Source organism: Empidonax traillii, unplaced genomic scaffold (genome assembly GCF_003031625.1).
Source record: "Empidonax traillii isolate 1590-97213 ecotype Southwest subspecies unplaced genomic scaffold, ASM303162v1 scaffold869:size279042, whole genome shotgun sequence".
Taxonomy (NCBI): Eukaryota; Metazoa; Chordata; class Aves; order Passeriformes; family Tyrannidae; genus Empidonax; species Empidonax traillii.
In genome coordinates this window covers 128,493-154,711 of record NW_020956062.1, presented here as the reverse complement: position 1 = coordinate 154,711, position 26,219 = coordinate 128,493, and the positions used below count along the sequence as shown (strand labels likewise).

At 57.4% G+C, this 26,219-nt stretch overlaps 2 protein-coding genes across 2 annotated transcripts in view; both read left to right on the top strand.

The window, feature by feature from the left end:
* Positions 1–18,933, top strand: part of ARRDC1 (arrestin domain containing 1) — a 34,792-nt gene extending 15,859 nt beyond the window's left edge. The window contains exons 2-8 of the mRNA XM_027902403.1: positions 2,367–2,477; positions 14,614–14,664; positions 15,015–15,169; positions 15,643–15,825; positions 16,194–16,370; positions 16,498–16,909; positions 17,789–18,933. Of these exons, the coding sequence (XP_027758204.1) occupies positions 2,367–2,477; positions 14,614–14,664; positions 15,015–15,169; positions 15,643–15,825; positions 16,194–16,370; positions 16,498–16,909; positions 17,789–17,853 (1,154 nt within the window). The 3' untranslated portion in view covers positions 17,854–18,933. The remainder of the gene's footprint in view (positions 1–2,366; positions 2,478–14,613; positions 14,665–15,014; positions 15,170–15,642; positions 15,826–16,193; positions 16,371–16,497; positions 16,910–17,788) is intronic.
* A 6,702-nt stretch (positions 18,934–25,635) lies between these two features.
* Positions 25,636–26,219, top strand: part of EHMT1 (euchromatic histone lysine methyltransferase 1) — a 122,068-nt gene continuing 121,484 nt past the window's right edge. The window contains exon 1 of the mRNA XM_027902393.1: positions 25,636–25,724. Coding sequence (XP_027758194.1) covers positions 25,704–25,724 — 21 coding nt within the window. The 5' untranslated portion in view covers positions 25,636–25,703. The remainder of the gene's footprint in view (positions 25,725–26,219) is intronic.

The following is a 26,219-nucleotide window of genomic DNA, read 5'->3' as shown; positions in this document are numbered from 1 at the left end:
GAGGGGAGAGCTCATTGCAGTTCCAACTGCCTGGGCAGGGGCAGAGGAGGGGCAGGACTGAGCTCTGCTCTGGGGGGAGCAGGGACAGCCCCCAGGGAATGGCTGGAGCTGTGTCAGGGCAGGCTCAGGGTGGATCTCAGGGAAAGGTTCTTCCCCCAGAGGGTGGTTGGCACTGAACAGGCTCCCCAGGGCAGTGGGCACAGCCCCAAGGCTGCCAGAGCTCCAGGAGGGTTTGGATGATCCTCTGGGGCACAGGGGGTGACCCTTGGGAATAGTCCTGTGCAGGGCTGAGGGTTGGACTCCATGATCCTTGTGTGTCCCCTCTAACTCAGCACATTCTGTAACTCCTGATGCTGAGACCCCTCCGTGGTTTTGGCTTTGCCATCCTGCAAAAGAGAGAATTGGATGTCCCCTGGAGGTGTGCCAGGGCTTTGCTGTGCTGGTTCACCTTGGGAGGGCTCAGCCCAGGGGTGCTGTGGGGTGGCAGCTCCTGTTGCAGGCCGTGCTCTCCTGTTCTTGCCCTGCCTTGGAAATGCCAACACACATCACAGACACGAACAAGCGAGAGATGTGTCAGCCTTGGTGCTGTATTTGTGTTTGGTTAATGAGAGTTGGCATCTGGAGCTGCTTATCCTTTGTCCTTGAGTACAAAACAACACTTGGACTGCAATAGGCTCTTCATCTCAGTCGTGATGAGCTGTGGGGGTATGGCAGGAGGTGTGATGGAGGAGGCTCTTCTTCCTTGTGGGATTAGAGACTTTAAGCCCTGAGGAGCTCATTCCACCTGACTGCACATAGCAGAGCACCCACCCTTGCCAGGACTGGGGTGAGAACTCTGCGTTCCCCCTGCAGAGAGGGCTGGGTTTGGGGTTCTTTCCACACTGTCCTGTGTCAGCAAGGAAGACAAGGTCACACTGGCCAGGCAGGTGCTCTGGACAGCTGGCTGAGGTGGTTGCAGGCAGCATCACTTGGTGTTTGGGTTGGTGAGTGGAGGTGGTGGTATTGGCAGGGCTGAGAATGCTTGTGGAGGGGATAGGAGAGCTCTTAATCCAAGGCAGACTGGCCACCTGCTTCCCAGGGAGATGCTTCCTGTGGCCGTGGCTTGAATACCGGGAACAGATGGGTGAAATGGGCACCGAGTCTGCCTGGTGGTTCCTGCCACCTTCCTGCCAGCAGAACCATGCACCTGGCAAATGGGGTGAGGGAGTTCTGCGGGCCCATTAAATGTCTTGCAAAACCTGGAGGGATTTGGGATGGGAGACAGCCCCAAGGGCTCTGTTTGTGGCACTGTAGGCCTGCCTGTGTCCCCCCCTGTGTGGGGGTAGCACTGCAGGTCTCCTGCTGTGCAGCACGGCCAGTCTGTCACGTTTGTCTGTCTCTGTGGTCCAGTGTCGACACCAGAGCTTAATTTCAACCTGCTGAGTGTTGGCCAAGACTAACTGCAAATGTCTGTGGGGAGCTCCTCGGAGAGCCACGTGGCTCCTCTGAGCCGGGCTGAGCTCAGGGGTGACTTTCTCCAGGCAAGGCACGAACAGAGCTCAAATTACTGTCCTTGCTTTGGGAGGGTCAGGTGGCATCTCTGATGCCTCCAGACTGTGCTGTGTGGCTTTGCTGAGCCCTGTGTCCCTGGCAGTGGTGTCTGGCTGCTGGGAAGCAACATTTTGGAGGTCCTGATGCAGGACAAAGTGCTTTTACTGCAACCCTTTGAAGCGGAGACTGACCCTGGGACATGGGACAGGCTCCCAGGGGTGCAGATGTCCTCTGAGGCTGGCAGGGCTGTGAACTCAAGCAGCAAAGAACCCACTGCACTGGGGGGGTTCAGCTTTCTGCTGCTGCTTCAGGCAGGGCTGCACACCTTGTTTAGCTGGTTAATGGGCTTGTGCAGAACATGTCTCTGCTCCCAGGGGCAGTGGGACATCAGGCTCCTTGTGGGGTGGGGGGCAGTGTATAGGAGAGCAGCAAGGTCAAGGAACAGCCTCTGCCACCGAGGTCTCTCTGACAGCCAGAGTGCCAAGGCTGCTCCATGAATTGGGAGAGGATACAGCTGCTTTTGGGGGAAAACTAGTGAGAGGTTCACCTCTCAGGGAGCTGGAATCACTGCTGGTAAGGGCTTCCACAGTGCAAGGAAGCCAGCTCGAGGACTTCAAAGGTGATCATATCTGGGAATAGCAGTAGGGTAGCTCAGCAGTGCTGGGAGTAGGGGGAAAATATGATTTTGAAATGAAAGCTGACCTGATTCCACTGCTCCATTTTCGCACCCCGTGTGTGTTTTCACAAGGCACAGGGCCATGTGCAGTACCTGCAGCAGGTCTGGACCCGAGGTTTTGCCTTCTCCCAGTGCTTATGTGTGTGCTGTCTCTCCACAGCCATCAAGGTGAGCTGCGTTGGGTCCTGTGGGGTGTCCAACAAGATCAACGACACAGCCTGGACCGTGGAGGAGCAATACTTCAACAGCACCCTGTCCCTGGCAGACAAAGGTACGGTCCAGAGAGCCCTGGGGGAGATCTGTGCTTCTGAGATGGTTTACAGAGACGTATCACCCAGACCTCAGCATCCTCTCCACGTGAGATACCCCTTCACAGGCTGCCTTGGCCTGTGCACAGGGGATGGGAGCCAATATTGGGGACTACAAGAGCTTAGTAGGAGCTGTGCAGAGAAGCATCCTCAATAGCTGCAGAACTTGGCAGGCACCCTGCACGCTCTGCTGGCATCCTCTGGCCCTGATCTACCCGAAGCAGAGCTGTCAGCAGCGACTGCTCTGCTGTCCCAAGGCCCTGTGGGTTCTCTCTGCCCCACTTCCTGCACGTGTTGACCATGGTGGTCACAAAACGCTGCTCAAAGCTGGTCAGAGGAAGCCAGAAGCAGTCTGAAAGGGCTTTGGAGGTGTCACTTGTGCTCCAAGAGAAGCACTGGGAGCACGGCAGGATCAGCCTGGGACGGTTACCCCCTGCACCACCCACGAGTGACATGCCCAGAGTTGGTGACAGGGTTGCATTATCTGTGGGGTAAAGTGACACCAGCAGCCTCTGGGGGGATCTGGGCCCGAATGAATGCTGTCTTTCTGCTGTTAAATAGGTCAGCCTTACCACAAATAATTCATGCTGTGCCCTGGCTCCTGTTGAAATCAAGCAGTGCCAGTATTCACCTGCTGAAGGCAGTGGCTGTAACAGTAAGGTGGCAAAGCCCGGGATAGCAGGAGCTCAGCCCCCTGATACTGTTTTATCTGATAACAGGAAATGGGTTAAAAGTGAAGTGGCAGTTTCTGTTGGCTCAGCAATTTTGCAAGCAGAGTTTTTAGCACGGAGGGGAGACTGACATCCCCACAGCAACTGGAGAGAGGGCTGCTTGCTCCAGGTCCCTGGACAGGCAGACAGCTGGCTGGCTCACCTCTTGGCTCACGGCCCAGTGGGGGCTGCAGGGGGAGGTAAACTGTCTGGGAGGGCAGTGGGAAACATTCCTGCCTGAGTGTGGATTTAGGGCTGAGCACAGAGCCCGGCCATGAATGTCAGGGTGACAAAATCCCTTGATGAGGTGCTGCAGACTACTGAGTTTAGATGAGATGGGGGCTGGAGGCTGCAAATGAGTGTGGACTCCTGGAGAGGTTTAAACCTGCAGCTGAAAAATGCACCTTTTGCTTCTGGTATTTAGTGATTCAAGAGAGAGCTGTGATCTTGTGGCTGGTTCTGTCTTGGTAAAGCTGAGCAGTGGCACAAGCCAGGCTGGAGTGGGAAGGTGCTATTCACTGGGTTTGCAGCCTCTGGGAGACTTTGGTAGGTGCTTTGGCAGCCAGTTCTTGTGAGGCTGCCCTTGGGAGCCATCCCCTTGACAATTTGGACCACTGTGAACTGGGAAGGATGGGGAGGAAATGCATTGCTGACTATGCATTTTCATGGCTCTGAAGTGTCAACTTGGAAGGCCCGAATCCCAAAGACAGCCAAAATTTGGTGTTCCCAGTTCTTAAACTGTTCATGGAAAACCCTGGTGTTTTGGCTCTTGATTTTTCTGGGACCCAGACTCTTGTGTGCTGCCCAGTGCAGTGTTGCTGTCTGTCACCTGCTGGTGTCACACACTCTGCCAGCCTTGAGTGGGTGGCAGGGCTGGGCTGCTGGCAGTGCCTGACTTGTCTGAGGTGCAATGAACTGAAGCGGAAATCTGTCCCTGCTCAGGAGCTGAGGTGTGTTATGGTGTCACTGCTGTCCTGCCTTGCAGAGCTGCAGTGTGGTTATGGGCAAAGCCTGGCCCTGGTACCAGCAGTGGGTCTGGAACAGCCTGCTGGGTACTCACAGTCACTGACCTCTGCCCTTCCCAGTGGACACAACTGCTGGAGCTCTCAGCTGCTGATTCCCAGCTCCAGGGAAGCAGACAGGGAGAGGGCAGGCTGTCCCCATGTGTGGGAATGCAGCCAAGGGCCATGCTCCTGGCGATTTGCCCTTCGTGCCCAGGAACTGTCCTGGACGGGCAGTGTTTGTGCCGTGTCTGTCTCCAGGCAGGACTGCTGGGCCTCTGTGAGGACTGGATGGGATGAGGATGGGAGGGGGTGGTGTTGGCACTGCCTTTGACCCCAAGTCTACCAGCAGTGATGACTTTGAAGCTGCCCCTGGCAATTGCTGCGCTGGCTCCCTCGGATGTGGGAACAAAAGCCCTGGGGGCTGGCACAGCTCCAGCCTGCGGCACAGGGACACAGATAACTGTGCTGTCACAGCCCTCACCCTGACAGTGATGCGTGGCTGGGCTGGCACAGCAGAGGGGAGCTGGGCTGCTGCTCTGTGTCCCTGCCTCTGTGTGTGCCTGTCTGTCTGTCTGTCTGTGGCCTCCTGGCAGTGGGGCAGTGGCAGGGGGTTTGCTGGGGGAGCCTCAGTGCTGACTCAGTCATGGCGTTTTTAGGCTTTCCAGGAATAGCTCCCAGCTGTCCTGGCCTTTCCTGAAGAGAGCACGGAGGAGCTTCAGGCAGACATGATGCCCCTCATCTCATGGGGGGCTCCTTGCAGGGCTGACCCCCAGCTGGACTCCTGGCTCTTGGAGTGGTGAGCTCGCTGCTGGGTGATGGCAGGGGCCAGGGTGTGGGTGAGTTAAGGGTGTGGGAAACGTTTCCAAGGAGACTTCCAAAGGGGCTGGCCCACACTGCCAGCACACGACTTTTTCCCTGGCCGGGATCGACAGCCACCAGTGACAGAGCACCGCAAGCCAAGGTCACTGCAGCGGCATCGGGTATGGCCCTGCCGGGTGTGTAAAAAACCACGCAGAACACCCCAGGGTGAATCCATAGCTGCTCCTCCAGGTGAGGGCTGGCCGTGCCCACCCCTCCTCCCCCAGCCGTGGAAAGCAAACTGCAGGAGGGAGGGCAGGACCGCGGGAGGCCCTTCCTGCCCTGCTGCCCCAGCGATCGGCACAGGGGGTGTCCCCGCCCAGCAGCACAGGTGGAAATGAACGGAGGGAGGGGAGGAATTTGCTTCTGCCTCACAGGACTCTTCTGTTCCCGCCTTTCCCCCACTATCTCTTCTTTTCGGAGGAGTGCATTAAAAAACCAAAAAGGCAGGGGGAGCAGCGTGTCTCTGCTAGGGGGAGCTGGCAGCCAGGCTGTGCCCTGGGGCAGAGGGGGGGATGCCAGGCTGTCCATTGGCACCATCCCCGGATCTCTCGCAGAGGGTTCATCCAGCCTGGTAGTGTTGGCTCGGCTTGAGGAAGGATCCCAGAGGTCCCCAAGGCCGCACAGCCGACGGGGCTCCGTCTTGCCAGTCCCTGGTGAGTGGCTGGTGCTCCAGCGGTGCCACCGCAGTGCTGGGGAGGTGGTTCCGGGACAGGCTGAGCCTGAAAAACCACCCGCCCCCTGCTTTGCCTTCCCACATCCTGAGCAATGGGCTCGGGAAACAGCGATCAGTGCTCTTTGAGGACACTCGGGGGGAAGGGGAGAACAGGTTTGCCAAACTATTGAGGCTTTTCGATTGCTCTTCAAGTGTCTGTAAGAGAGACTCCACACTTCTCCTCCCACGCACCGTTGCATTGCAGTGAGTGAGGGGGCAGCTTGTCCTAAGCGGCTGCAGCCGTTGCTTGCCTTACTCAGCGGTTTGGGGTTGTTTTAGGGCTGTACATCGCATGAGCAGGGAGGCAGGCCCTGAAATAACCCAGATGCCCACTTTGCAATGTAAGGCACTTATTTAAGGCACTTTCCCACCTCGCCCCTGCCTTGGAGCAGCACCCAGGGTGGCTGTGCCCCTGGAGCATCGGCAGGGTGGTGATCAGTGTTTTGCTGCAGAGGGCCCTGCTCCCCTCAGTGCCCACCCGGTGCTTGTCCCCACTGGAGCAGCACGCCCTCCCTGCTCTGGGAAAGCCTCTGGAGCTGAGCAGGAGCTGGAGGCAGCAGGCACCCGTGAGGAGCTGTGGATTGTGCTGCAGCCTTGGCAGTCACACACAGGCCAACGGTTTAATGAACTCGGGCTCTTTACATAAAAGCTGCTGGGAAGTGCAGAGCGTGCCAGCTGCTCCAGAGCCTCTCGCTGCTCTGTTTGCTGAGAGCACAGTGCAGTGCCACAGAGGTCACTGAGCCCACAGGGGCTGCTCAGGGAGGCTCCTTGTTTGCCTCCTTTGAGGAGAGGCTGAGATGGGGATTTGCTTTTCCCACTTGGGCTTTGACTGCTCCCTGGTGCTGTTTTTTTTTTTTTTCTTTTTTTTCGGAGGGGTCTCTATACAAAGAAATGCAAGCAGAGTGGGGGCTGTTGGGTTTCTGTAGGTGTCAGCAGCACAGGAGATCAAGTGGCAGCGAGCACAGAATAGCACTGCTTGTACCCACCACTCTCAGACACAGAGATGCTTCTCTTGATCCAGTATAATGGAGTGATTCAGCTCCGTGGAGCCTCCTGCTCCTCTCCCCCTCCCTTAGCAGCTCTGTCCTTAGAGGAGCAGGTTCATTGTGTCCCCTGCACCCCCACGAGGCTGTTTCTTCCCTGTGTCTCCAGCTGCACACACAGCCCTTGCCCTGTACATGCAAAGGTAGACTTTTGGGGTTCGTTCATTCCCTTTAAAATCCTCCTTGTACCTGAGCTGAACCCATGCAGGGAGCTGGCTGTAGTTTCCAGCTGACCTTTCTCCTGGCAGCTTGTTCGTTAGCTCGGAGCTCTGCAGGGATTTCCTGGCAGCTCCACACGCTTCCTCTGCTGGCAGATTTCTTGCACAAAGAGCTAAAAAGGGGCAGCTGTGCATCACCTCTTCCCCAGGGTGCTTCTCTGCCGGCCTGGCACAACACCTTCATGGCCAGCAGTTGGCACAGGGTGACTGTCCTGGCTTCCAGCTGAATTTAAAAAGCTTGGTGACCTGACTAGGCAGGATTGTGAGTCCCGTGTCTCTCGTTCTGTGCTCAGGAATTGCTGTGTGAGCAGCAGGTGATGCTCTTGGAGAGCCCCTGCCCGGGTGAGAGCAGGAGGGTGCCCATGGGCAGTGCTGAGCCATTAAGGATGTGCTGGTTCCAGCTCCTGTCCACACTCTGCTGCCAGGCTCAGGAGCAGGTTCAGCCCAGGAGGACCACACAGAAGGATCTGCACTTGCCTTGGGTCACTGCTTCCTCAGCACTTCCCAGTTTCTTGCCTCAGTAGATCAGTTAATCCTCTGGGTTTTTTTGCAGCATTGCCATACTGCCAGATCCTGCTAATTCATGGAGAATATCCCTGGAAACTGCTGACACAGAGGTTTATGGGCAGCAGAGCCCTCGCCTCCATGCTGGGCTCTGTGGTGCAGTGCCTGTGTAGCAGGCAGGTTCATCATTACCCGTGCTGGAGTGCTGGGGGTTGTTCCTGTGGTGTCTGTGTGTGTGTGCAAAGCTGCTGGGAGCGAGTTGGTGCCGTGAACGGGAAGGTGGAGCCTGCTGGGGCCGTGCTCCCTCCCTGCCTCCCAGAGCAGGAGAGCTCTTGTTCAAGCTGAGTGCTGAGGCTTTCCTGGCAGCTTTGGCTGTGCTGGCTCCTCTGGCTGTTGGCTGCTCCCTGTGTGGCACCTCTGGCTGCATTTCCCTCCTTTGTTGCAGCTTGTAATCCTGTGCATGAGCTCCGCTCACCAGGGGCTGAGCTGAGCCCTCACGCTGAAGCTGTGATGGCTCAGCATCGCCTCAAGTGCCCTGGCACAGGCAAAATTAACGCTCCCCGTCTGACAGCTCTGCTACAACCTCCTGTGAGCTGAAGAGCGCTGACCTCTTGCTCGATACATCAGTATCCAGATGTATGATGTGTCTGATATTCATTTCTCTGGGCTGCAAAGGTGGATGAGGGAGGGCAGGGGTGAGCAGGGTGATGGGCTGGGGAGTCACTGTCCCACAGCACAGGGCAGAGGGAGGGCTGCCCATTCCTCCACCCCAAAGTGGAAAACCCAAACCTGCTGTGTTCCTGCTCTCTGCCTGGAGAGTACCCGAGCTGTGCCTCTGCAATGCTGATATCACTCTATCTCAGCACCTTTGGAGGAGCTCACCTTCCCCAGGGAAGAGGGAGGGCTGACTGCAGGCAGCAGGAAGATTGTATTGCTCTGAGCTGTGGCACGGGGACCAGCAGGCACCTGGTACCTTTCCCTAGGACTTGATTTGGCCAACACAATTAATGCATCACTCGCTAAGTAGCCAGAGAGAAATTGCCATATGGCCTGGCCTGCTGTTCCTCTGCTAGAAGAAACCAAAAAATATGTGTACTCCAAAGGAGCAGCCTGTTCCTGCTCCACCAGCCGTGTGTGCAGCAGGAGGGAGCAGAGCCACAGCCGTCTGCTTGGCAGGTACCAGCGGGGAGAGGTGGGGATTGGGGTGGGAGCTCTGTTTCAGCTGCTCCTGGAGTGCAGGGGCATCTTCCAGCCTCCCAGTTGTGGTTGTAGAGCAAATATCATCCTCCTCTTCTGGGGATAGAGGGAGTAGAACATAGAATATTCACAGAACCGCAGAATATGGCCTGGCCGGTGATGTTCATCTCTTTTGCCCCAGTCTAGCCGTGGGTGCAGCCTGGCAAGGCAGAGGGGTGTGTTGTGCCACTCCATGTCTCCTGGCCTGGAGCCTGCTGTGTGCTCAGACCTCTGGGCTGGCTGTCCCAGCACCCCGCAGTGTGGGGTTTCACAGGGGTGAGTAATAAAAGCTCCTCTGAGCATGTTGTGTTTGTGCCTGAGTGGTCAAGGCACCTCCCAACCCCCTTCTGGCTTCCCCACAGTGCCTTTTCCCCCCCCGGCACCATCCTGGAGGTCCTGGCTTTGTGGTGGTGGCCATCAGCCTTGTGGAGACACTGCTCTGACCACCTGTGACCTCCAGGTCCCCAGCGACGGACAGACTGGGGCTGGGGCAGCCAGCCTGGCAGGAGGATTTGGCAGATGGCCTGGTTGGAACATGCAGCCCAGGCAGATCTGGCCCCACCGGCGCTGTCAGACTGGCCTGTTTGCACAGGCCACTAACCCAGGAGCTGCAGAACAGCTCTGGGAAGCCAGGCAGGATGCAGCAGCTCAGTGTCCTTATCCCTGTGTGCTTGGTTCCTCCTGAATCCCAGCCCTGCCCTGTTCTTCTCGGGCAGAGGCTGCCAGAGGACCTTTCCCAGCCCTTGGCTGGCAGGGCAGGGTGTGGGCAGGGAGCTTCCCCTCGCTCTGGAGGGAGGATGGCTGAGAAGGGCTGGTGATTTCCTCTGGCTGCCAGCTCTGCCCTGGCAGGAGCCTGGCAGCACTGCTGGGACAAGAGCCCAAACCCTTTCAGCAGCTGTGGTGGAGGAAGCTCGACTTGGATCATTTGTTTAACAGTGTAAATACAGACGAGTGGTCATCTCACCCCCACACAGCTATGACGGTGTTGTTTTTCCTGGGCTGGTCTGCAGCGAGTGCAGGGAAACCTTTGTTTGGGTTGGAAGGGACCTTAAAGCTCATCTCATTCCGCCCCCTGCCAGGGGCAGGGACACCTCCCACCAGCCCAGGTTGCTCCAAGCCTGGTCCAGCCTGGCCTTGGACACTTCCAGGGATGGGGCAGCCACAGCTTCTCTGGGCAACCTGTGCCAGGGCCTGCCCACCCTCACAGGGAAGGAGTTCTTCCTTATATCTAACTGAAATCTGCCTCCTGGCAGCGGGAAGCCATTCATTCACCCTTGTCCTGTCCCTCCAGGCCCTTGTCCCACATCCCTCTCCAGCTCTCCTGGAGCCCCTTTAGGCACTAGAAGGGGCTCTCAGGTCTCCTGGATCCTTCTCTTCTCCAGGTGAACCCCTCCAGCTCTCCCAGTCTGGCTCCAGAGGGGCTTCAGCCCTTGGAGCATCTCTGTGGCCTCCTCTGGATTTACTCCAGCAGCTCCATGTCCCTCCTGTGTTGTTCCCCAGGGCTGGAGCAGCTTCAGGGGGGTCTCACCTGAGGGGGCAGAGGGGCAGAATCCCCCCTGCTCTGCTGCCCATGCTGGGGGATCAGCCCAGGGCACGGGGGGTTTTTGGGTGTCACTGTACACGGCTGGGGCATGTCGAGCTTCTCCTCCACCAGCACCCCCAAGGTCTTGTCCCCAGGGCCTTTCTCAATCCATTCCCTGCCCAGCCTGTATTTGTGCTTGGGATTGCTCTGACCCCAGTGCAGGACCTTGCACTTGGCCTTGTCAAAGCTCTCACAGGCCCAGCCTCTCCAGCCTGGCAAGGGCTCTCTGGGTGGCAATGCAGTGTCACCAAGGGCCCAGCAGAAGTCTTGACATCAGCCCTCTAGATCAAGGCATTTCCTTTCTGCAAATGAGCCGTTCCAGGACTCCTCCCCATCCCCTGGTACGAGAAAACAAGCCCTGTCCCGGTGTGGAATGGAGGGAAGCAGCTGAGCCATGAATGGGAGAGACCAGACACATCTCCTCTGGCTTCAGGGAAATCTCTGCTTTGCACTGTAAGATGGCTCTTGTGCCCTATCAGTGTGTTGTTGCTGCTCTTGCTATCTGGGTTTGGGTTTTTTTTTTCCTAGCCTGTCTGGGGCAGCAGCTTCTTTCCCTCCAGGAATTTTTAGGGAGGATGTTTCCCAGGACCGTGTGGGGGTGGCTGTCTCTGCTGGCCTGGCTCCTATCAGGAGTAAAGGCTGCTGCAGGTATGGCCCCACAGCAGAACCCAGCTAAGCCAGCTGCTTAATGACTTTCTCAAGGTATTTTTAGCTGCACATAAACTTCAGGAAAAGCTTTTTTGCAGCTGAGCACAGTGGGGCCTTTGTTCCTGCTCCTGGGAATGAGGGGGGACCGGCTCAGCGTGGCTGGCACAGCCCTTTCCCCTCCCAGCGAGCGTGTGAGCTGCCCAGGGGCACTGCAGCCCACCTGCCCTGCTGTGAGGGGCTCCTGAGACCCCCGAGCAGTGCTGAGCTCCTGCTGTGCCCACGCCAGGGCTGTGGGTGCTGAGGTGGCTTTTGCTGCTGTTCTGCAGGTGAGAAGTACCTGAGTGTCGCTCTGTGCCCTGCCCATGCCCACAGGGGTGGCTGGGACAGGGGGAATGGCAGATTTTCCCTGTTATCTCCAGATTAGTCAGCATTTGGAAGTGGAAGTTCAGCCTTTAGGAGCAAAGTTGGCAACTAGTTGAAAAGGAGCTGCCACCTCCCTTCCCACTGTGAGGGGCCTTGGCTTGGGATTTGTCAGCTTTCCACCAGACACAGGGCAGGACTGAAGTGATTTGTAATTCCAGGCAAGTTGTAAATGAGCCTCTGCTGTGTCCGTGCTGGAGGATCTTCTGCCAAGAGAGGCAGGCAGGAGCCCAGTTTTAACCTGCTTTTTAGGGGTCCCAGGTGTTTTTGGGGACCAAATTTTGGGGTCCCAGGGGGTTTGGGTGTTCCTTTCACCCCGAATTTGGAGGTCCTAGGGGTGGTTTTGGGCATTGCATATGTTGGAGGTCCCTTTTCACCCCCAATTTGGTGGTACCAGGAGTTTCTGGGGACCCTTTTCATCCCAAATTTGCGGGTCCCAGGAATGTTCTTGAATCCTTTTCATCCCCAGTTTGGGGATCCTGGAAGCTTTTGGGGACCCATTTCACTCCCAGTTTGGCTGTCCTGGGTGTTCTTTTCAACCCCGATGTGGGATCTCGATGGGTGGGATTTGGGGGATCCTTTTCACCCCAAATTTGGGGATCCCAGGAGTATTTGGGGACCCTTTTCACCCCAGTTTAGGGATCCCGGGGGGAGGAGCATATTGGTGTCACAGTTACTGCTAAATATCTGCCTCTCCTCCTGCTGCAGTGGCAGGCAGGCAGGACACAAGCTCATCTGCAGTCTCTGCTGCCTTGTGGCCCTGCCAGACACTCTGGATCACGCCCATACCTTCATGGGAGTCTCCCATCTTGTTGGGGATTATCTGTTGTTCTTCACCTTATACTTTTATTGGCCTTTGTCTCTGAAAGAGCTCTGGCACCGAACTCCAACAGCCCTCCTGCTTTCCACCCTTTTTGGAGTGGCCATTTCACGATGTTGAGGATGCCTAAAGATGCTTCTCCCTCTTTGGGGGAAGGAGAGAGTGGGAATTGGAAACTGTGAAGTGCTCAAATGTTCTCTTCCAGCCCAGATTTCTGATGGTGAACCTGAGCTGGGCAGGAGTTTGATGGAAATGACTTGTTGGGATGGTGCTGCCTGTCATGTCAAAGAGGAACTTTCACTTGGTGAGCTTATCCTAAGGGTCCTGGAAAGGCTGTGAAGTTTCATTCTCTCAGCAGGAGACTCGAAATCGCTTCCTGCACCTTCACGTGGGGCTCTGCAGGTCAGACAGCTGGGAATTCTTTAGGCCTTGGTGGAAACTCTGTGACCACTACCCTCTGGAACTCCCACCTCCCTCCCTGCCTGCTGCAGTGCAGGAGCAGGACTTGCTCCCTCTCAGATGGAGAGTCCCCTTACTGCAAAACTGCACAGGAGAGAGGATGCATTCCAATTATCGACTCCCTTTCCAAAAATAAGGATAATGTGTGTAAGATCAATGTCGAACGATGCCCATTAAAAAGCAGAAACCCCCTAAGGAGCAGCAAACAAGCCCTAGGTTAGTCGAGTTATTCGTATCAGCCAGAGTTTATCCTGGAACCAACAGGCAGAGGCACCTGCTGCATCTCACCTGGCACCTTCACCTGAGCCAGGCTGCCCAGGAGGGAAAGGAGAGGCCGTCCCACCCCTGCCTCCCCCCGTGCCTGCCCAGCTCCCGGGCCTGGCAGAGCCCAGGTTTGTGCCTCCACCTGGCGACGGCAGCGAGCGCTGCATTTTAGCCCACATAGCTGTGGTTGGTTCGGGGGATGGGAGGGGGATCAGCAGGGAGGGGACAAACCTCACTCCTCTCTCCGTGAGGACAAAGTGTATAAATAAGCATCTCTGGTTCTCTCCCGGCCTGCCTTTGGAGCGCTGAGGTGCGTGCTGGGTGATTTATCCCGCCTGTCTCGGCGCTGTGGGTGGGACAGGCACTCACTGGGGTGTGCTCAGGTCCCCGTGGGGTGGCTGAGCGAGCAGAGAAGCAGAGGTCCAGCTTTCCATACCCTGAACCACGCACAGGTCAAGCCTCCTGCCTGGAGTGCAGTGTCAGTGGGGAGGATTTACCCTTTTCTTCCCCACCTCCCCCTTCCCTGTAATCCACTTAATCCCCTGACGACAGGGCTCTCTCTCTGTCAGCTCTGCACAGCCAGCCTTGCTAACAGGCAAGCTGTCTCCTCGTCTTGCATCAACAAAGGAACCGGCCAAATCTGGGGGTTTGGAACCTCCAGACACGATCCTGCAAAGCAGAACAAATGTCTCCATTAAGCAAACATCCAGGTCTCCTCCCAGCACTGCTGCTTTAAAAACAAACCCTCCTGTTTGTACACGGATTTAACAAATGTGGGTAAACCTTAGTGCTTCTCTTACTGGAGGCAACTTTGGGAGCTGACTGATGCTACTGGATCACACTGTGGGTCCTGTTCAGCCTTCACCCTGGCCTGGGAGGGGATCTGGGATCTGAATGGCAGTGCTGGAGGGTGGATGGGGCTGGGGGGTTGGAATCTGTACCTGTTGTTTTGGCTCTTGGCTCTGCTCTGTGCCCTCAAGGCCTCTGTTGCAGGGCAGTGGTTGAAGAAAACAAGTGCTGAGGTTTTAATGTTGTGGAAACATTTCCCTCAGCTTCTGTGGTCTAAGCAGCCAGGCTGAGGGATTGCAGGTCCCTTCCTGGGACCAGGGCTGGGTGGACCTCTGGTTCCAGCTCCTGAACCCTGTGCAGTCTGTGAGGGGCTTGGTGTGTGGCTGAGGCTGCTTGAGGTGAGCTTTGTGCCCACCAGACCCCCGTGCCACCCTCGGGCAGTGCCTGTGCTTTCTCACCTTTCCCCTGACTGCCTGTGAGGGGGAAGGCTTGGGGAAAAATAAACACACACCAGCCCTGCTCTGTGCCCTGTGCTGGTAGTCTGGGGATAACCACCTACCATGGCACTGGGATCCCTTAAACCCTGCCCCAAAAGGCCTGATTTACAGGGTGTCTTACCATGTCCCAAGGAGAGGTGGGTTGGCAGCAGGTTCTCCTGTTGCCTCAAGTGCTACCCATTGAATCTGGAGTTGTCCAGTCCTGTAGGCAGCTGTGTGTGTGATTCCCTGGGTGGTGGCCTCTCTCTCCAGAACATTGTGCTCTCCAAAAGATCACACCTTACAAGGCCTGTCAGCCTGTCCCACTTACCTTTCACTTTTTTTTTCCACAGGGGTCCTGACAGCTGGAGAGCACAGCTTTCCCTTCCAATTCCTGCTGCCAGGTAAAGATGCACAAAAGTGGCTGAGGGTCCCTCCCTTTGAGCCTTGGCTTGTGCAGCCTCTCAAGGTGTGCTGAGAAGGACTTGGGTGACAGAGGCAGGGTGACAGCTGGGCCTCCTTCTGTGAAGGAGGTTGCAGCAAGGTCTCTGAGTGACCCAGGTGTTCAACCACAGGTCTTTTTTTTGGGGAAACTTGCAGAACTCCTCAGGTGAAGCTGTTGAAAAGAGGAAGGTTGTTAAAAAGGCAGTATACTTCCAGTTCAGACTGGCCTGACTCAGCCTGGGGTGCTTCCTTCCCCTTAAGGGTGGGTTGTCACAACCTTCTGATCCTTTTCTTTCTCTCTCCACGCCAGCCTCTGCTCCTACATCATTTGAAGGCCCTTTTGGCAAGGTCCTGCATCAGGTGAAAGCTGTGATAGACACACCTCGCTTCTCCAAGGACTACAAATGCAACAAAATCTTCTACGTTCTCTGCCCTCTCAACTTGAACGACATCCCTGACATCGAGGTAGGAACGAGGAGGGGCATGGTTGGGAAGTGCCACCACTCCAGCACTTGTCCTTGTCCTGCTGTCTGAGCAGTCACTGTGTGGCTGGACAACTCTCTGACTATGTAAGAGCAGGACAAGGACTCCTGAGCTGACCTGCTCTGCCATCAGCCCCTGCTCCAAATGATTTTTGACTCTTCTGTGTGTCGCTTTGAAAGATTTAGGTGAATTTTCAGCATTTTTCAGAGAGATATGTTGGCCAATAGCTTCAGGTGCTTGGAGAGATCTGGATGTGGAGAACTTGCTTTGGAGGGAAGAGCAACTAATAGGACCAGAGGAGTGGGGGGGCTGGAGCAGTGGGACCTGCTGTGTGTGGCAGTGCCAGGTTGCTGGTTCTTTGCGTCCTCTCAGACCGGATATTTCTGCCTGCTTGCTTCGAATCTCTGAGTGTTTGTGACTCTTGAGCCAACATCTGTGTCTCTGCTGTCCTGCAGCAGCCCAACACCATGTCCGTCACCAAGAAGTTCAACTACAAGCTCGTGAAAAGCGGCAACATCATCCTGACGGCCACGTCGGACCTGAGGGGGTACATTGTGGGACAGGCGATCCAGCTCCGCACCGACATCGAGAACAAATCCGGCCGGGACACGGGATCTGTGGTAGCCAGCCTGCTCCAGGTGAGCGTCCCAAAGGGTGATTCTGGGGCTTGTGCTGGTGCTCCACCCCCCTGTGAAGCTGGGGCAGCTCTCCCCTGTGTGCATCTCTGCTGCCTGGGGCTGGGGGGGTGGCAGCGAGGAGGCTGAATCTGACTAACTCTGTTTGTCTCCACCTTGCTGGGGAAAGAGGAGGTAGAACTTGTCTTGCTTACACCTACTCAGTCTGTCATGTAACCACGGGTATTCCTGCTCTGCAACGTGCCCGTTGGATCTGTGCTCGTGCATATTTGATGAAGCAGTTGGGTGGTTTTTTGCCCTGACTTACATTTGTGGGGGACATAAGACCATCTGCAGCCTCTCTGCTACCTGTGTGCCCCCCGTCTGTGCAGAAAGTGGCCTATAAATCCAGGCGCTGGATTTACGACCTGAGGACCATCGCGGAGGTGGAAGGCTCGGGAGTGAAAGCCTGGAAACACGCGGAGTGGAAGGAGCAGATCCTGGTTCCAGCACTGCCCCAGTCCATCCTGCAGGGCTGCAGCCTCATACACATCGACTACTACATCCAGGTGAGTTCAGCAGTGCTCCTGGGCTGGGGCTCTGTGCTCCCTGCTGGTGTGGGTCGTCCTCGCAGCAGGTGAACCTTCCCATTGCAATGCATCCCGAGGATGCCACTGTTTTTCCCCTCTCTTCCAGGTGTCCCTCAAGTCCCCGGAGGTTTCTGTCACCCTCCCCATTTACATTGGTAACATTGCAGTGAACAGGGTCCCGCTGAGTCCCTCCCGCTCCATCCAGCACATCCCGTCTGCCGTGGTTCCCAGCGCCCCCCCGGAGGAAGAGGAGGCTGCCAGTGGATATCACCCCATGGACAATATCTCCATCCCCACCAAAAGCCATTCCCAGCAGCAGCCCTTCAGCTACGCCCCAGGACTGAGCTTCCAGGAGATCAGGGCGGACTCGGAGCAGACGGGCTCCCCAAACCACCCCACGCTCTGCCTGTCCACGGGAGCCACTGTCCCCTACTACGCTGAGGGGAACGTGGTGCCCGTGCCCACAGCCAGCTCCCTCATCCTGCCTCCAGAGTACAGCACGTGGGGATACCCCTACGGTGAGCAGCACTCCCGGGGTCTGACAGGGCTGCCAGGGGGGCAAAGCGCTCCTACCACCGATCTCTTTGCCCGATGTGACCTGGGTGGGAAGCTGGGAATGCCAGTCTGCCAGAGGCTGGTGTCAGATGGGGGGTCAGGAGATCTCTCTGCCTGCTTTAGCCTCTGGAGGATTCCCCTTTTCCAGCTGTAAAAAGCTGGCTGTCCTTCCCACGGCTGCGCCCGTGCCTGCCCCGGGCTCGCCCTGAGAGGATCTCCCTGTTCTTGAATGAGCTTTCAGCCTCCCACTGATAGAAAAACTCCCTGGCTTGTGGTGAGGCTGGTGGGAGCAGAGCCAGGAAAGTGATGTCACTGAGATCTTCTGCCCGCCTTGGAGTGGGCCTGCAGCTGCTCTGAGCACACGGGCTGTGGGGGCGGGAGCTGAGAGACCAGGGTGGAAAAGCTCGGGGAAATCCCAGCGTGCTGGAGTCCCTGAGCCATGCTGGGGTGGCAGGGGCCAGCAGTGTCTGTCAGCACCCTGAGCAGCCCATCTGCTGGCACTGGGGTAACGGGACACTCCCTGTGTCACTGCAGCCCTGGGTTGGGGCACACGGAGCACGGGTCGCCTGGAGTGAGGGGGAAAGCTTGTGAAAGAAGGGGAGGAATGGAACAGGACTGGGAGAGGGTGACTTCAACCCCTGTAGGCATCAGGGCAGGGATGGGACTGGCTGGCACCCACAAACCCCACGTGCCTAAGGTTGCGGGGTCCTGGCGGGCAGTGCCCGTGTGTCACACGTGTGTGGCAGTGGTTTGCTTCACTCTGCTCTGGGTTACACGGTCTGGGGGGAAGGGAACCTCCCAAACGCTCACCATAACTGCTCTCCTTCCTCCTTTCCCCACAGAGGCACCTCCATCCTACGAGCAGAGCTGCAGCAGTGCCAACTCCAGCATCAGCAATGGCAACTAGCCCTCCCCTGCTCCGGGCCCTGCTGGCGCTGCCCACCCTGGTGCCACGGGGCACCTGCCTGTGGCAAAGTCTGGTACAGCACAAGGCGACTTCTTGTCTCTCTGGCTGCTTGGGGAGGGGGGACTGGCACATCCCAGCCTGGGCTTTTAAAGTCTCTTTCTAGGAAGGGGGTAAAAAACCAAAAAAAAAAAAGGCAGCCAGAGCAGCCTGTATGGATGTAGGAGAGGTCTGGGAGACTGACCCGTGTCCTGCTGCTGCACCAGGTGCTGGAGAGCTGGCTGTGCCCCCGGGGTGCCCTGGGCAGCAGCCTGTTCCAGTACTGTAGTCAACACTAACTGCTTTACTATCAAACCACCCGCGATGCCTTATCTGAATGCTCCTGACTTGGCACGTCTCCACTGCAGGGGAAGGCTGGGCTGGGTGGACTTTCTCTTTTAGGGGCCATGTGCTCTCCAGAAATGGTTTTGACAGCCCTTCCTCCTTGTCCTCATAGGTCCTTAAGGGTAGCAGGAGGTTTCTTGGAGTAAGCAGGTTTGGGAGGTCAGGGACTGACTGAAAGCCAAAAGCACAAGCCCTCGCTGTACCCGTGTTATGGGGTGAGTGACTGGCAGCCTTTGGCCCTGTGGCACTGGGGAGCTCGTGGGGGCACTTGCTCATAACCCATGAGGCCCTGGTGGGCTGTGGGGGGAGAGCCTGGTGTTCCACGGGCTGCCCACCACCCACCTCCTGCCCTTTTCCAGCATGGAAAAGCTCCTGTCAGACACAGCCCAGCCCTGCTCCTGGCTCACTCCTGGGATAACAGTGCTGGTCACTCTGCATGTAGGGGAACCACATCCCGTGTGCCCTGCCAGGTGCCCTCTCCTCCCAGGCCAGAACGGCACGATGATCAGGTTACCAGGGTCTGTCTGACGCTACCTCTGAGCCTGCCCAAGGGCCCTGCCTGGGAAACACTTCCCTCTGGGACCACCCTCCCTGGGGCTCAGCCTGGCATCTCTCCAGGAGTGGTTGGCACTGCCCAGGCAGCACAGGAGGGTGCTGGGCCGGGGCTCTGCTCTGCTGCTGGTTTATTGCACGTCCCCTGAGCCACAGCAGGGTGTGAGAACGAGGAGAGGGAGCTTGTGGGGACACAAAGGCCTCGCTCGCACCAGGCAGCTCGGGGGGGGGAAGAAGCTGGTTTTTCTTTTCATTTTTGTGCTTTTATTCCCCCACCCTTGTTTAGCTTGCCTCGTGTTGCCTTGCCCAAGCTGAGGAAAACGCTTGGTCCAGAGCCACAGCTGAAACTGCAGCCTCCACCACCTTTGGCACCTCAGAGCTGGTCCCCACACGGCCCAGGCTGGGCAGGCAATGCCCAACAGCCCTTTTAGGAGCATTTACAGCCGCTGCCTCCTCGTTTCAGCCCACCTCTGCACACCCTGCAGGCAGCTGGGACAGGCCCCTGCTTTGCACTCTTTCTTTGCAAATGCTTTTTGTTTGATTTGGGGGTGTTTTTTTTTAAGTGTTGAACTGCTTTAAGGGTAGCATAGCGAAGGTGCCGTTCTGAGCAGTGCTGGCACAACATGCACCGATGCTGAGAGAGTGATTGTCATTGTCCCCAAATATATATATATATATATATATAAATATATATATATGAGATGAAGTTTTGTTTTTAATGATTGAATTCATAAATACAAATTTTAATGCTGTATTTAATAAATTATTCTAAGAGAAATGCTGTGCTTTTTTTCATCCATTTCTGATGCTTTTCCATGTGCCTGTTCATGCCAAATCCAGGAATGCACCTTGCTGGTTGCTTACAGAATGAAGTGAGGTTTTTTTGCTCTCACCAGGAAGGACAGTGACCTTTGCCAAGGCAGCTTGGGGAAAATAAACCTGGTGTGTCCTGAGTGCAGTGCCAGGCTCGTAGTTCCAGATGGCTGCAGGGAGTCTGGCACCACGTGGGCTTGGCTGTGGAGAGAGCAGCCACTGCACTGCTGCTTTCCCATCCCTGTGTCCCAAAGCCAGGGCTGGGCTGGCAGAGAGGAAGGGCAGAGTGGACTCTCCCTTCAGGAGGATGGAGATGGCACAGCCAAGCTCTTTCTGGAAGGGCTGGAGACCATCAGAGCCATTTGGAACAAATTTACTAAAAACAGAAGAAGGCTCCTCCCCAAACCCACCCTTTGGTGATCCCATGCCTGAAGGGTGTAGGTGTTGCCTAAATATTGTCATCACAGGTAGCCTGGGGTGTGATCTGTGTCTTGGACAGACGGATCCTTCCTCACTCTCTGCTCAGCTTATGCTTCTGCCCAGTTTCCATGGTCTAAGACTCTCCTTTGCCTGGTGGTCCAGCCTGCCATGAGCAGCATTCTGGATGTGCAGGGGGCCAAAGGCAGGTACAGCTCTCCCCTGGTGCTCTTCCTCTTCCTCCCACTCAGCTGAACTGTCTTGCCTGGCTCAGCCTGTAGCTGCTTGGCTTTCCTTGCTGTTGGCTGTACCTATCCCTCCTTTCAGGCCTCAACCCAAATCCCTTCCCCACCTCTGGGAAAACTCCTGTGAGCTGTCCCTGCTTCTGGAGCTGCTGGGTTGGGCTGCAGGCTCTGGGAGAGGCATCTCCATCCCTGAAGCTGAGCTGCAGGTGATGTGTCCAGCCCATGTTCCTTGGCTGGAAAATGGGAATGGTGTTCGATTACTATGGCCAGACCCCCAGTCAGTGTCTGTGCTCCTTGTTTTACCCTTGCATAGAGAATGCACCGCCCATACTGGAGGCTGTGGAGAGGAGAACCCAGCTGTGCCTCACCCCCTCCCATCTCTGCACTGCTCCCATGCACCTCAGCTTGCTTTCCCAAATTGTTCTTGCTGCAAACGGTCCTTGGGCACCTCTTGCTGTACACAGAGTCCTCTTTGCAAAGCAAGGAGCAAGTGGGAACCCTCTTCCTCACCAGTGAGGAGTGTCCATCACTGCTGGTGGCTGTGGAGGGAGCGGGAAGGATTGGAGCGACACCTCCTCCTTCTGGATGGCAGGGCTGCTGCACAGCACAGACCCTGCAGAGAGGGGCCTCTGCCAGCGCTGGGAGGTGGCTGTGGCCAGGCTGCAGCAGGTTATCACCCCTAGTTTGCCCCGGAGCAGCCTCAGTGTTGTGCAAGTGAAGGGACACAACGGGCGAGAAGTTGTGGTTTCCAACGTTCCTGCCCAGCCTTGCCCGTCCCTGCAGTGCACAGGGGAGGGAGCTCTGGCACAGCCAGCCTTGTCCACAGCTCAGGGAGCCCTTTGGGATGGGCCAGGGCTGCAGGATGGAGGAGTTAGTCCAGCTCTCCATGAACCCACCTGTTTCCCCAGGGCACTGCGGCAACAAATCCTTGGACAACACAAGGGCTTTGGCTGAGCACGAGGGGGCAAACCCCAAGGTATGGGTGGGGGTTTGGGTTTGTCCACTCACCCAATCCAGGGAGGATCAATCCCTCTCTCCTCTACCTCTCTGCTGTGTCCCTTCTCTGCAGCCTCTCTGGCTTCCACCTCCTGAAGTCCTGGGGAGCTCCTTTAGGCCCTGGGTCATCCCTCTCTCCTCTTCCTGAACTCTGGCCCAAAGAGGGGGAAAAAGCCCATTTGTCAGAAACCAGCTCTGGGTAAAAAACTTCAGCAGTTGGGAGGAATTCATTCAAATTCCTGGCTCAGATTATTCAAGCAGTTGTTTCTGGGTTTGATTGAAATGGGGAGGGGGAGCAGTGGGGCGCGGGAGAAGCCTGTGAGTTAATTATTTCCGAACTCAGCATTCGATGGAAAATACCAAAAATATCACCAGTCCTCTTTTTTTCCCCCTGCTGCTTCTTTTTTGTCCTTCATGTTTTCGTTCTTGTCCTGCTCTCCACATGTTCCACCCCCATGTATTTGGCTTTTCCAGTGTTGTGTCCTACCAAACCCTGCTTTGCCACCTGCTGTCCCACTGCCTGCAGGAGATGGGGAAAGGGGAGACAGGGGGTGTGAAGGTTCTTCTTTCTCTTGGACAGTGTTTCTTTTTTTAGCTTTCCACTGAAGTTTCAGGAGTTTTGTAAAAGTAAATATTTTCTTGCTAGGAAGTTTTCCTGTTGAGCCAGCACAAGAGAGGAGATACAGGGTGTTCTGGGCTCCTTTTGGGTTTTATTCTGTATTTTAAAATATTTCCAACTTATCTGCAACAGGAATGTCCCATCCCTCCTCCTCAGGAGAAACTGGTGGGGTAAACCCCTCAAAACTTGTGCCCTTTCTTGCACCACTGCATGTGGCTGTAATTCTTTATTCCTGTGGTTCTCTTTGCAGACTTTGGGGTTTTATACAACAATTTGTGACGGCTCTGTACAACCTGAGACTTCTGTGCAATTTATTACTGGGTTTTCCAATATAAACTCGCAGTTTTCCATGTTTACCACAGCTTCTGGGGAATATTTTTTGTCCTAGATTTTAAACCCCGAAATGTAAAGAACTGAAAAATGTAAATAAAGAAATTTTTTTTTTTTTTTTTTTTTTAAGCCCATGGGTGTTTTGCTCGGGGGGTGTGGTGAGAGCTGTCCGTGTGCTGAGGGCACAGAGGGTGAGAAGTGGCTCGTGGCTGTCCGTGGAGGAATCCACAATGGAGCTGGAGCTTGGATTTTGGTTATAGCCAAGGCTGAAGCAAAGTCTGATTCGGGGGGGAACTGGTGGGGTGGGAAGACCCTGGTGGGTTGAAGCAACTTTGCTCGTTCCTGTGGTGAATCACAGAACCCTGGAATACCCTCAGCTGGAAGGGACCCCCCAAGGACCATCCAGTCCAGCTCCTGGCCCTGCACAGACACCCCAACAACCCCACCCTGTCCCTCAGAGCGTTGTCCAAACCCTCCTGGAGCTCTGGCAGCCTTGGGGCTGTGCCCACTGCCCTGGGGAGCCTGTTCAGTGCCAACCACCCTCTGGGGGAAGAACCTTTTCCCAAAATCCAGCCTAACCCTGCCCTGACACAGCTTCACAGGAAGCTTCTCTTCGCGGGAAGGTCCCTCCGGAGGGACGCGGCGGAGGAAGCGCTGGGGCGGTTGGGTTGTGCTCTTCCTGCTGGCAGGAATCCCAGGATGTGCAGCTCCGGCTCCGCTCGCCCGGCTCGGGCGGGAGAGGGCGATGTCCGCCCGGCTGGAGCTCGGAGTGGCCGCGGAGAGGCTGCGAGACGGCCCCGACTGCCTGGCCGAGCCCTGAGCCCCGTCCCGGGCCGAGCCCTGAGCAGCAGCTGCTCCGGGAAAACAGGGAGCTCATGGCACAGCACACCCCGTTGGTGTTGGAGAAACCGCTGGGTTTGAGGGGAACAAGGGCCGTAGCGGTGGGATGTGAGGGCTCTGTGTGTTCCCGGCTATTCCTGCTTCTTGCGGGAGCCTCTGCCGTCCCTGACGACCCAGGGAAGTTTGTCCCGGTGGCTGCAGCGTCCCCAGCTCCATCTGGGAAAGACGGAGCCCCAGCAAATGCCTGGGGAGAGGAGCCACCAGGGCCCGTCCCGGTGGGCTTTCGGCCTCACCCACCGCCCTCGCCTCGTCCGGGGGTCAGCACGGGACCCGTGGGGTGCCGGGACCTGGGGGTTGGTTTGTAGGAGAAGGGATGAAGGCAGGCTGTTCCTACAGCCCGCGGGGAGCATCCCCAGGGCGGGATGCTGGTGATGCGGAGCATCCCTAACTGGGGATATTGTCGATGTCCAGGGTGACACCCGGCCCTCGCTGGACCCGAAGGTCTCCAACATCCCTATTCTGGTGGTTCTTTGTGCAGGGACCAGTCACCCCATCCCGGGAGGATCCCAGGGGAAGGACATGCATCCCACCACCACTCCCTGCGCGGCTCGGCTAATCCCAGAACGGCGAGAGCCCCGGGGCCGCTCCGTGTCCCCACACAGCGCGGGGCACCGCGGCGGGGGCTCCGCGGGGACCCTGCCAGGGCCCTGCCGGGGCTGCCGGTGCGCGGGGGGTTCTCCAGGGGGGTTAATTAGTTAGTTACTTAGCTAATTAATGAATTAGCTGCCGCCGCCAAACTGCGGGAGAGGCTGCTCGGAGGGGCTGGGGCGGGCGGGGGGCGGGTCCCCAGCCCCGGGGACTCTTATTTTGACCGCGGCGCTGCCGGCCGGGAGCGGCTGCGGCTCCTTCCCCGCCCGACCCGGCCCCGGGGCCGCTCGCCGCGTCCTGGGGGCTCCCCCGAGGCGCGGAGCGGCTCCTGGAGCACAGCGGGGGCTCTCAGGCAGACACACAAATACCTCTGCCGACACCTCCGGGGGTCCCGCTCTGGGGTGAGCGATGGGGACACACGGCCCGTGCCGGTCCCCGCTGGGGACGCTCCGGCGGCTTTGCTGTCACAGCCTGTCCCAAAGCCCGGGTGACCGCGCTGTGTGAGCTCTGCTCCCTCCTGAGCTCTGCCGGCACAACCGCCCGGTGTCGGTGAGAGCATCGTCCGACGCAGCGACGGCTCCAGGGCTGGCACAGCCAGGGCAGGAGGGGCTGTGGGGTGAAGGTGTTGGCTGGGAGCAGGATAACCCCAGATGGGACCCTGGCACCTGGCAGAAGTTCTGGAGAACGTCTCCCTTCTGCTGCCCCCCTGACTCAGAACTTTGCAGGAAAACTCGCAGAATTTTTTATAAAGCAAAATAAGAATACCCTGAGCTGGAAGGGACCCACAGGGACCATCCAGTCCAACCCCTGGCCCTGCACAGACACCCCAACAGTCCCACCCTGTCCCTCAGAGCGTTGTCCAAACCCTCCTGGAGCTCTGGCAGCCTTGGGGCTGTGCCCACTGCCCTGGGGAGCCTGTTCAGTGCCAACCACCCTCTGGGGGAAGAACCTTTCCCTGAGATCCAACCTGAGCCTGCCCTGGCACAGGTGGGGCTGCAGGAAACCAGCCTGAGGACCAAGGGAGGGAGTTTGTTCCTCCAGAGAGCTGATAATGAATGTGTCAATTGATGTCAGGGCATTTGAAGGCTCCTGTTTCCCTCCAAGAAACAAGGATTCCCCTGCCCAGGAGGTTGGTGCAAAGGTACCTGCCCATCCCTGTGTCTCCATGGGGCTGGTGTGATTTCCCTGGGTGGTTTCTGATGCAATTGTGGGCCCAAGGAGCCCTTGGAAGTGTTTATCTCCCTGTTATTTTCTGCTTTGCTGGAGAGCTGTAAAAGGGATAATTGTTTTACAGTCAAGGATTTAGGGCCTGGGCATTGGGAGGGGCCCTGTGGGGTTTGGAAAGGTTGAAGCTCTTGTGGGTGCTTGGGATGTGGGGAAGGAAAGGGCTGGAAATGACCCTTCCGTGGGGCAGGACCGGGGTGAGCTGCTCCCTGTGCCCCATCCCTGCCTTTGGGTGAGACAGATGCCAAATATCTTCCATGAGCTGGGCTGAAAATAACCCAAAGTGGGAAAATAACGCCAAAATGGAAGAAGAGAAAAAAAAAAGTGATTTTTAATGGTTTAACTTTTTGGCAGGAGGATGGGAGGGCCTTTTAGACTCTTTCAGGGCCCTTGCAGGGATTTTGTGTAGAATTTTTGGCCAACCGCTGCTGGAAGACCGGAGAGCTCATTCTGTGCTCTGCTGGCAACGGCGGCTGCTCTTCCCCGTCTGCCTCGGGGTCTCGGGAGCTCTTGGTGCCGCTCCGCTGTGCGGGGGTGCCGGTTTTGGGGGGGAGGTCCGTCCCCATCCCACCCCTGTCCCCGTGTCACCCCACGGCCCGTACGGCACCGCCCCTTGGGCGCCGCCATGACACCGTACGGCCCGCGCGGCCCTGGGGGCCGCCATGATGGCCGCGCATGCGCCGCGCCGGGCCCAGCGTCTCCATTGAGAAGAATGAGGGGCGAGGGGCGGAGCCAAGGCGTGAGGAGCCGCGGGGGGGGCGGGGCTGCGCTCCGGGGCTCCGGCCATGGCCACAGTGGATGCCGAGGTGAGTGAGAGCGGCGCCGTCCATCTGCCCGGGCGGGGGGAAGGAAGATGGGGGAGCGTGGAGTGGTATCGCCCAGGGCCAGGCGGGTTCTGTCGGGGGCCGGGAGGGGGGCCGTGCCCCCGCCGCCCCATGGTTCAGTCCAACTCCTCTGAGGGGAAGAATGTGGGAGCTGCTGCCATTGTGTGTAGGGGGGCCCGGGACTCTGTATAAGTTACACCCCTCCACGGCGAGTCAGTGGTATGTGCCATACAGATTCCGGGGCTCGCCCCAATGGGAGCGGGTGCGTGTGGCGGAGGCGGGAGGGGGGAGCGGCGGCGCCGCCATCCACGTTCCGGGGCCGCCCCATGCGGCGGGGCGGTGCTGGCGCCGCTCCATCCAGAGTCCGGGGCCCCGCCGGGCGCGGCGGCGGCGGCGGCGGGCGGGCCGGCGCTATGAGGCATGCAGGGTCCGGGGCGGCGGCGGGCGGGAGTCATGCAGGGTCCCGGGCCCGCGGGG